At 46.9% G+C, this 10949-nt stretch overlaps 1 protein-coding gene across 1 annotated transcript; it reads right to left on the bottom strand.

Annotated features, from left to right (window-relative positions):
• Positions 1 to 1722: 1722 nt before the first annotated feature.
• Positions 1723 to 5491, bottom strand: LOC149525833 (protein maestro-like). Its single transcript, XM_089776446.1, has 3 exons — positions 5151 to 5491; positions 3972 to 4154; positions 1723 to 3087 (listed from the first exon to the last, which is right to left on the bottom strand). The coding sequence occupies exons 1-3, from the start codon at positions 5337 to 5339 to the stop codon at positions 2911 to 2913; spliced, it is 549 nt and encodes a 182-aa protein (XP_089632572.1). The 5' UTR covers positions 5340 to 5491; the 3' UTR covers positions 1723 to 2910.
• Between the last annotated feature and the right edge of the window lie 5458 nt (positions 5492 to 10949).

The raw sequence follows: 10949 nt of genomic DNA, 5'->3' as shown, positions 1-10949 counted from the left end.
GCATCAGAGGAGGACTTAGAGCGTGGAGATGCTCTCTCAGGCTAGCCGAGGGCTGTGTTTAAAGGGTCCCAACCCCCACCCCGGACAGACAGTTCTCAGGGGTGCCCCGCTTGCAAAGCAGTCTTGGCTTGGAGTGCCCGGAGTACCCACACTGGGCACATCACAGCACTTGGCCATCAGACCGGCTGCACTTGCCGCAGCCTGCCATCTGGGGAGATGGGGCAATTGGGGGGCTGCAGGAGAGCTTCCACCCCAAAAGCCCGCAGAGCCAGCCCAGTCCTCCCCATCGGGGGCGCGTACCCCATTCCTCCCTCAACTCCTTCCCCTTACCCTTCCCTAGCCCCTCTTCTTGATGTACAAAATAAAGGACAATTGTGTTCAAAAATGGAATCTGTCTTTATTGAACAAAACTGGGGGAGACTGGGAAAAGCGGGTGGGAGAGGGGAAGAGAGAGGGTGGCAGAGGGGAGGGCAACTAAAATGATCAGGGGTTGGGAACAGGTCTCATATGAAGAGAGGCTAAAGAGACTGGGACTGTTCAGCTTAGAAAAGAGGAGACGGAGGGGGGACAGGATAGAGGTCTCTAAAACCAGGAGTTGGGTGGAGAGGGTGCATACAGAAAAGTTCTTCATTAGTTCCCATAAAGAAGGACTAGAGGACACCAAAGGAAAGGAATGGGTAACAGGCTTCAAACTAGTAACAGAAAGTTGTTCTTCACAAAGCACAGAGTCAACCTGTGGAACTCCTTGCTGCAGGAGGCTGTGAAGGCTACAACTAGAACAGAGTTTAAAGGGAAGTGAGATCAAGCCATGGAGGTTGGGTCCATGGAGTGGTATTAGCCAGGGGGTAGGAGAGGTGTCCCTGCCCAAAGTTTGTGGAAGGCTGGAGAGGGATGGCACGAGACAAATGGCTTGGTCACTGTCTTCGGTCCATCCCCTCCAGGGTCCCTAGGGTTGGCCGCTGTCGGCAGACAGGCTACGGGATAGATGAACCTTTGGTCTGACCCAGGATGGCCATTGTATGCTCAGGGCTCAGGGTCGTGGGGTCTCAGTGGACCACCTTGATTTTCATGCACTCCTGCTCCTGGGTGGCCAGGCTGGCAGCTCTCCTGCCCTAGCCGGCCACCTTCCTGTGCCTAGTGCGGAGATCGTGGACGAGGTCCACGATGTCCGCACTAGCCCAGGAGGGAGCCCGCCTTTTGCGGTCCCGGGCAAGCTCCCAGGACCCGCCAGCCTGGTCCCGGGAAGAGGGGGAGGGCTGGGGGGCATCGGGTGGGTGGCTCGATCCGCACCAGGTGCAGGGTCTGCTGGCTGGGTGCTGGCAGGCTTGCACCTGGCACGGGCACCGTAGCCATCCCGTGCCCCTTTAAGGGGTCCGGGGCCGGGAGGGGGGCATAGAGTTTCCCTGGTGTTGGCCGGAGTGGCCACCAGGGAAACCTGGGGAGGGCTAGCCTCCCACTAGTTCGCATTAAGGGGCTACACAGCCCTTAATTCGAACTAGTAAGTTTGAATTAGGCTTAATCCTCGTGGAATGAGGATTACCTAGTTCGAACTAAGCGCTCCGCTAGTTCGAATTAAATTCAAACTAACGGAGCGCTAGTGTAGCGCCTATGAAAGTTAGTTCGAACTAACGTCCGTTAGTTCAAACTAACTTTGTAGCGTAGACATACCCATAGATACTTACATTGCCCATCACACATTCCCCCTGCTTCTACATCACAAGCCTATGCTGTCAATAATCTCATATAATTCTATAGGTCACTCACAAGGTGTCTGCAGATATCCATCTGGAGCTCCTCAGGGTTCAGCTCGGTTCTCCAACTAAGATGCTCATTAAGTATAGTTTGGAGCCTCTTCAGTCCCAAAAATGGGGCACAGAGATGAAATGTAGCTCTGCACTCCTGAAAAAGAGGGTTGCACCAGTGAATTGTTCCATAACACGTATTGTGCTCATTCAAATGGAACTCATGTCCTTGACTGCTCATCTACCCCAAGAATAAAAGGGATTCCCCTGAAGTAATAGACAGAAAATATGCCAGCATGACTTTAATAGGGGGAAAGGGATTCTACTTCTGGAGTATTGCATCCAATTCTGGGCACCCCATTACTTAAAAAATGTTGATACATTGGAGAAAGTCCAATGGAGGGCAACAAAAATGATTAGGAGGCTGGAACACATGATTTACAAGGAGAGGCTGAGGGATTTGGGATTATTTAGTCTTCAGAAGAGAAGAGTGAGGGGAGCTTTGATAGAAGGCTTTAACTACCTGAAGGGGGATTTCAAAGAGGATGGAGAGAGGTTGTTCTCAGTGGTACTAGATGACTGAATGAGGAGCAATGGTCTCAAGTTACAGTGGGGGAGGTCTAGGTTGGATATTCGGAAAAACTATTTTACTAGGAAGGTGGTGAAGCACTGGAATGGGTTACCTAGGGAGGCAACGGAACCTCTAAATCTAGAGTTTTCAAGTCCTAGCTTGACAAAGCGCTGGCTGGGATTGTTTAGTTGTGGCTGGTCCTGTTTTGGGCAGGAGGTTGGACTCAGTGACCTCCTGAGGTCTCCTCCAAACCTATGGTTCTATGATTTTATAATACTGAAAACTGGAGATAGCAGCAATGTTTTTTCAGAACAGATGTAGCTATGAAAGCTGCTTCACTAGGCATAGCTGTGATCTTTCCTCTGTTGTGGGGAGGCAGGAACGTGGGGTGCAGAGATAGGCAGGAATGAACTCTTGGGATCAGACCCATGACCTATCCTGAACTCCAGTGAGACAACCCTGGCTGCTAAGGACCAGCCTGTCTGGGATTGACTCAAAAGGAGGGCAATGAACTGAGGGAAGAATTTAGGTCTCCACTGCAGGAAGGAATAGCAGAGCTCCCCTGGCAACAGGAGGAAGATTCTTTTTGCTTAGTATTTAAGTCACTGTCATTCTTACCATTGAAACTTCAGGGCTTGGATCTTGCAGGTGCAGCAGAAGTGTGACCCAGCTCTGTCTAACCTGCTTGGCAAAATAGTCCTTCCATTTTCTCTTTGCAGAGCCGGCCAGGATACCAAACAGGACAAAGGCCAATGCACGAAGAGTGTTGTCCTTCTATAGCCAAGAAAGCCACACAGGTTGGTAACGAAGAGATAACCACATCATGTATCTAGCACAGCTGTCTCTTCTACATTAGAGTAGAGTGATTCCAACTACAGAAGTTTAGAAGAACTGGAATTAATCAAGTTTGGGCCAAATGTGTTGATTCTTCAAAATACTTTGAAGACAGTTCAATTTTGACAAAATTCTTCCAGAAGCCAAGTAGGGGTACTTGGTCAGCTTCTTGGTGACCCATCTAGCAGGCTAACTGAGATCTTGGGCTTCCTGGCCCTCACCTTCAGAACAGCCTGTTTGGCAGGCTGACAAGGAGCCAGGAAATGTGTACCCTGGCACCTCTAATTCCCAGTGCTTCCAGGTTCCCTGTCTCCAGCATAGTCTGCCAGTAGACTGCCCTCAGGCAAGGCTCCCAGTAGAGCTGGGTTGAGAATAGTATTACTGTTTCACAAAGAGATTTGAAATTTGGGCTGGGGGGTGTGTCCCTCAAATAGGAACAAAACCAAAATTTGAAATCTCAAACTTCTCTGCAAAATGGAATAATTTCAACCAGGTGACATAAAAATCGTATGGAGCAGGCCCAAAACAGTCCATTACACCCTGTATGCCCATTTTCCTTGTTATGCAGCTACCTAATCTAGTATTCATACTTCCTTTGCCATTCTCATTGGAAATAAAGATGAACAGAAGGGTGAGACTGAAGGAGCAGGGATGGCATCCTCATTTTCTTAATTCTCTGCTCCGCCATAAAACACATCTCTTCCCTAAGGCCTAAAATCACTTCATTCTGACATGAACAATGCCCAGTGAGGACACATCATGCATTGTAAATGGAGCCTCATCAATGTCAGCTGAACTGGGGTTGAAGGCTTCTGTTCACGTACATTATCGAAGTACTTCCGGATCTGTATGGTGAGGTCTCTGAAGGAAGAACCTATGTCCTTCCCTTTCAGCTCCTTCAGGACTTTGGCCAGTGCCTTCATGCATTCGATAATGATTTCAAAACTGAAAGTCTCTTCTAAAGTCCTGATCAGTGTCTCCAGAAGAAACTTCTTGTACTTTTTCACCTGTTCAGACATATGACATTAAAAAACACTTTCCACTAACCACATTTCTAATATGTTTTTTTAGCAATTATGAAGCAGTGGGAATTTCATCTGCCCCCTAGTGACCTATAGCTATATTTTACATCAGGTACTAGCTACAATAAGCCAAACTCTGTGCCATATTACACCTATGTAATCCTATTAGATTTCTAATTACTTAGATTTGAAGGCCAAAAGGGACCATTGTGACCTCCTTCACAACACAGAACCTCCCCAAAATAATGTCTGTTTGACTAGAGCACCTCTTTTAGAAAAACAGCCCATCTTGTTTTTAAAGTTGCTACTGATAGAGAACCCACCACAACCCTTGGTAAATGGTTCCAATGATTAAAATTACCATTAAAATGTATGCCTTACTATCAGTCTGAATTAGTTTAGCTTCATTCCTCCTCCCCCCCCCCATTGAATCTAAAGGCACATTTTCTAGCCCTTTGAAAATTCTTGTGACTCTTCTCCAATTTATCAGCATCCTTCTTGAATTGCAGGCATGATCCTGACATAGTATTCTAACAGTTCTCACACCAGTGCCATAAGCAGAGGTAAAATAACTTCTTTATTCTTATTCAGAATCCCTCTGTCTATGCCTCCGAGGATCACCTCAGCTCTTTTGGTCACAGCTTTGTACTGGGCGCTTACATTCAGCTGATTATCTATCATGATTTGAGTTTTTTAGTGTCTCTGTTTCCTGGAATAGAATCTCTCATCTTGGAAGTATGGCCTACACTCTTCATTCCTAGGAGTATACATTTACATATGATCATATTAAGTACATATTGTTTCCTTATGCCCAGCTTACCAAGGGAACCAACCTGCTGTGTATTGACTGCAAAGAGGTTACAGGGGTATGAGAGAGCAGAAGTTGGCCTAGTGCATTGTGCATGGCCTCTGTAAATCCTGAGCAATTGTTTCCTTTAGTTTCTCTAGTTATGCTGCATTGTATTCAGTATTCTATCTTACCTTCTCAGGTGCCCCATAGACTACATTTCCCAGGCCTCTTACAGCCATTCGACGGACAATCCAGTAGTTGTCCTCTAACCTTTCTTCTAAGATGTGTAAGACACACTTAAGCAACTTCTTCTCCCTGAGTATGGGATCAGTCATTAGCTGAAATAAAATCAACATGTCCATTAGCTCTAATATGTTCATTAAGATAGCGAATATAATTTGAGGAGACACGTAATACACTGTAATTTATTATTCTATATGAATGAGTACTGTGTTAAAAACATGGATTTTTCCTTTTAGGCACTATAATGGGTGATTGCTCATCCCTTGAGAGCCTCTCAGTGACTGCATTTGATACCACAGTCCTTTTCTCGCCCAGGTGCATCCTGCCAGTCGATCTTAGTGAGTCTTCCATGGCTCAGCCCTCTGGCCAAGTCCCAAAGTCCAAACAAATGCCTTTTAGGTCCTGTTGCCCTCACTAGGGTCTTCAGCCCCAACTCTGGACCCTTTATATTCTGTTCTTTGTTCAACCTCTCCATAAGCCCTGTCCCCTTCATCGGGTTTATGCCACTGGGGAACCTGGGCCTGCCCACTACTCTTGGTTCCAACCTAGAAATAGCAGCGAGTCATTGCTTCATTTCAGTTCATTGCTACTTTTTCCTTGGGTTCTTCCTATGGGGCCACTTTCAGTTTCTCCCTCAAATTATATGTTTAAGGCTCGTAAGGACTCTCTCTCTGCAAATTCAGCTTCAGAAAATGCTGCCTGAAATAAACCCCTGTGAATTGGTTTGGCCAGAGAATAGCATCCTTTCTTGGCCCTCCACTTCCTGAAAGGAACTGACCTAATAAAGCCCTGTAGCTCCATATATCTGAGCCAGCTGGGCTCTGATTGGCAGCTTTCATGAGGCCTCTCTAGGCAGACCTTGAAAACCCACGTTTGTGACTCCTTTCCTAGGTGGGGTGTAGAAAGATTTTGGGGCACAAACAGATTCCTAGAACCACCAGATGAGCCTCTAAAATAGCGACTTAGCGTAAATGTGAAATATGACACAGACGTTATAGCAAGGCTGTGGAGAGGGAGGATGCTCCAGTAGTTAGCAGCCTAGGACTTAGGAGGTTCCAGTTCAATTTCCTGCACCCTCAAAGACTTCCTAGATGATGTTGGGCAAGTCACTTAGGCCTTCTGTGCATCAGTTTCCTCTTTGCAAAATGGGACTAATAGTGTTTCCCTGCCTCACAGGGGTATTGTAGGGATACATACTTTTAAAGAGTTTTGAGGCACTCAGATACTACATTATCATTTTGAAGTACTCAGATAATACAAGTTTCTAAAAGGATGTTTTAAGGAAGATGGAGAAAAATTGTTCTCCTTGGCCTCTAAGGATAGGATAAGAAGCAATGAGCTTAAATTACATCAAGGGAAGTTTAGGTTGGACAGCAGGAAAAACGTCCTGCCTGTCAGGGTGGTTAAACCCTGCAATAAATTGCCTCAGGAGGTTGTGGAATCTGCATCACTAGAAATATTTAAGAGCAGGTTAGACAAACACCTGTCAGGGATGATCTAGACTGTGCTTGGTCCTGCCGTGATGGCTGGGGATTGGACTCGAAGACCTCTCAAGATCCCTTCCAGTTCGAATGTTCTATGAATCTATTATTCTACATTAATGAGAATCTAAGATAGATGTTAATGTATTTGTATGTTGCTTATTTTATAGTATTAGGACACTAGATTCATTTAGAAGATTTGCTGAGCTAGACCAAAATCAGGAGCTGTTGGTTAGTATTAGCCCTAGGAATTGTCAGAAAAGGTCTAGTAACTCAAATTCTATGGCTACATCTACATTGGCATGATTTTGCGCAAAAGCAGCTGCCTGTCTACACTGGCGGGGAGTTCTTGCGCAAGAACACTGACATTCTAATGTCTAAAATCAGTGCTTCTTGCACAAAAACTATGATGCTCCCGCTCAGGAAAAAGCCCTCCTGTGCAACTGTTCTTGCGCAAGAGGCCAGTGTAGACAGGCCACATTAATTTCTTGTGCAAGAAAGCCCAATGGCTAAAATGGCCATCGGAGCTTTCTTGCGCAAGAGAGCGTCTACACTGGCACGGATGATTTTGCACAAAAGCGCCTCTTAGCGCAACAGCACATGCCAGTGTAGACGCTCTGTTGCGCAAATATTCTAACGCAAAAACTCTCACGTTAAAAGTATGGGTATGTCTACACTACAAAGTTAATTCGAACTAACAGCCGTTAGTTCGAATTAACTTTAATAGCGGCTATACATACAAACTGCTAGTTCGAATTTCAATCGAACTAGCGGAGCGCTTAATTCGAACTAGGTAAACCTCATTCTACGAGGAGTAACGCCTCGTTCGAATTAAGTAGTTCAAATTAAGGGCTGTGTAGCCACTTAATTCGAACTAGTTGGAGGCTAACCCTAATCAGGTTGCCCTGATGGCCACTCTGGGCCAAACCAGGGAAACTTTTCTGCCCCTCTCTCAGCCCCAGAGCCCTTAAAGGGGCACGGTTTGGCTACAGTGCCTGTGCCAGTTGCAAGCCTGCCAGCACCCAGCCAGCAGACCCTGCACCTGGCATGGCATGAGCCAGCCACCCGCTGCCACCCAGCCCTCCGCCTCTTCCCAGGACCAGGTTGGCGGCTCCTAGGAGCCTGCCCAGGGCCACAAGAGGCAGGCGCCCGCGTGGTCTAGTGCGGAGATCGTGGACATTATCGAGGTTTGGGGGGGAGGCCTCCAGCGTCCACGACCTCCACACTAGGCACAGGAATGCAGCCGTCTAGGGCAGGATAGCTGCCAGCCTGGCCACCAAAGGCCACATCCAAATCCAGGAGCAGGTTTGCATGAAAATCAAGTTGTTCCAGTGAGACCCCCGACCCTGAGCCCTGCGCTTAGAACATAAGAACATAAGAATGGCCGTACTGAGTCAGACCAAAGGTCCATCTAGTCCAGTAGCCTGTCTGCCGACAGCGGCCAACACCAGGTACCCCAGAGGGGATGGACCGAAGACAATGACCAAGCGATTTGTCTCGTGCCATCCATCTTCAGCCTTCCACAAACAGAGGCCAGGGACACCATTCCTACCCCCTGGCTAATAGCACTACACGGACCCAACCTCCATGAATTTATCTAACTTCTCTTTAAACTCTGTTATAGTTCTAGGCTTCACAGCCTCCTGTGGCAAGGAGTTCCACAGGTTGACTATAAGAAGAACTTTGTGTGAAGAAGAACTTTCTTTTATTAGTTTTAAACCTGATGTCCATTCATTTCATTTGGTGTCCTCTAGTCCTTATATTATGGGAACTAATGAAGAACTTTTCTTTATGCACCCTCTCCACACCACTCATGATTTTATAGACCTCTATCATATCCCCCCTCAGTCTCCTCTTTTCTAAGCTGAAAAGTCCCAGTCTCTTTAGCCTCTCTTCATATGGGACCTGTTCCAAACCCCTAATCATTGTACTTGCCCTTTTCTGAACCCTTTCCAAGGCCATATCTTTTTTGAGGTGAGAAGACCACATCTGTACACAGTTCTGAAGATATGGCGTACCATAGTTTTATACTTCCCCTCCTCCTTCTTCCCCTGGCTTCCCCCTTCCAGCTCCCTCCTCCCAGGTTTCCACCTCCCCTCTCCCACCCTCTTTCTTCCCCTCTCCCACCTCCTTTTCCCAGTCCCCCAGAGGTTAACTCACCCCCCCCCCCACCCCCAGTTTTGTTAAATAAAGAGAGTTTCTATTTTTGAACACGTGTCCTTTATTTTTTACATCAGGAAGAGGGGGCTCGGGAAGGGTAAGTGGAAGGAGGTGAGGGAGGAATGGGGCACGAGCCCCCGATGGGGAGGACTGGGGTGGCTCTGCGGGCTCCTCGGGGTGGAAGCTTTCCTGTAGGGCCTCCTGGATCCTGACAGCCCCCTGATTGACCTCCCCCAGATGGCAGCCTGCGGCAAGTGCAGCCGGGCTGATGGTCGAGTGCTGTAATGTGCCGAGGGCATTCAGGGCACTCCAAGACAGGACTGCTTTGCTGTCCCCATCGAGTTAGAAAAGCAAGCGGGGAATCCTGAGAACTGTCTGTCCGGGGTGGGGGTCGGGTCCTTTTAAGCACAGCCCTCGGCTAGCCTGAGGAAGCAGCTCCACACCTTAAGTCCTAACCTGATGCCCTGACGGCACTGGTTCTGGCCAGCCTTAACTTCGGTTCAGGGTCCACTCAATGTGGACATGCTATTTCGAATTAGCAAAATGCTAATTCGAATTAGTTTTTAGGTCTAGATGCACTCATTTGAATTAGCTTATTTCGAATTAACTAATTCGAATTAAGTTAAATTGAATTAGTGCTGTAGGTTAGACATACCTTATGTGTGCAAAATCTTGCCAATGTAGACGTAGCCTATCTATATCTTTCTCACTCTCTCTTAACCAGCAACTAGAATAGGCAGCTAGGCCAGGCTAGTATAGACCCCAAAAATAACAAAGAGAAAATGATTAAGAAAGGTGTAATGAAGTTCCTTGTGAGATTTCCTTACAAAGGACACATTCTACTATCTAAAATGAATTCCTATGAAGTGAACTGTACAACTCCTCAGAGAAAGGTAAACAACAGATAACAGCCTAATGGTGGAACTGCTCATACCTGAGCAAAGAAAGCTGTGCTGGTGCCTCGCTGATTTTCTGATGGGGAATTTACCCAGGGGAGGAGGCTCTGTATGATCTCCACTGTTATTAGTCCAGATCTTTGCAGAACACTGGAAGACAAAAGGAACCACTTATGGGGCAGACTGTGCACTTCAAAAGCTTAGCTGCTATGACCATACAACTCTAAAACCTACGCATGGAAGCTCTGTGTTTCTCACCCAGGACACCCCACACAAAGCTATACCTGAAAGTTCCCTGTCAGTCACTCTATTTGTTGCCGATCCCTGAGGATGAAATGCTGTCTCCTAGATCTCTTACCTCACCAGCAAACACACCCCCTCGTGGTGAGTCTGCGGATTTTCAAGAAGCATCCAAGTTCTCTGCTTCCAGAGTGTTCTTATCAGCTTCTCATTCACAGCCTTGAAAAGCACAGCCTCTAATGCTTCAATAGAAAGCCTGGGGGAAAAGAGGCACAGAACTGTAGTAACCAATAGAAAGGCACAGCCTAAGCAGTCAGGAAACCCCAGTTACTTGTCAGGTCTGTTGTTCATTGACAGTTCATCCATTGACAGTATCCTGGGGACCACTGTTTTTGGAAGGACTTAATTCCAGGAGGTATTTCAGTCTCATACATCTCATATTACTAGTGTTGCTATGGACAACATTTTGCAGTCACTTTCTCCTATCTGCAAGGCGTATGGGCACTAGCACAGTACAGTAATATGGAAAAAATTCACAATCAGACCCCAAAAGCTGGGACACAGAGAGATTAGTGATCACTAATGGATATTTTGGGGCCCTATGTCCAGCGAGATGTGACAGGGTGCTGAGAGCTTGTCCTTGGGGTCAGCACTCTGGTAACTACTAGTACTAATTAGCTTCCCCAGAGAAAGCCTAATTGGATAGAAATGTACCTGATTGCCTGGCTAGAGTGGGGCTATAGAATCAACAAACCTATTATCCCATTAATAAGGAATCTGCCTAAAGGGACACACAGAGGAGTGTTTGAGGGAAACAGAGAGCAAAAGAGACAAATGCTAGGAGAGCCTTTCAAAGGGAGTTCTCTGAATGGAAACACTTTCCCTCCATCTGGAGGAGGGACTAGAAAGCTGAGATATAATGTAACGGTGCTATGCATGGACAGGCGGATTAAAACACTGCACATAGTCT

This window comes from Pelodiscus sinensis, chromosome 1 (assembly GCF_052426305.1).
Source record: "Pelodiscus sinensis isolate ZL-2025 chromosome 1, ASM5242630v1, whole genome shotgun sequence".
Classification (NCBI taxonomy): domain Eukaryota; kingdom Metazoa; phylum Chordata; order Testudines; family Trionychidae; genus Pelodiscus; species Pelodiscus sinensis.
This window is presented reverse-complemented; position numbering and strand designations above follow the sequence as displayed.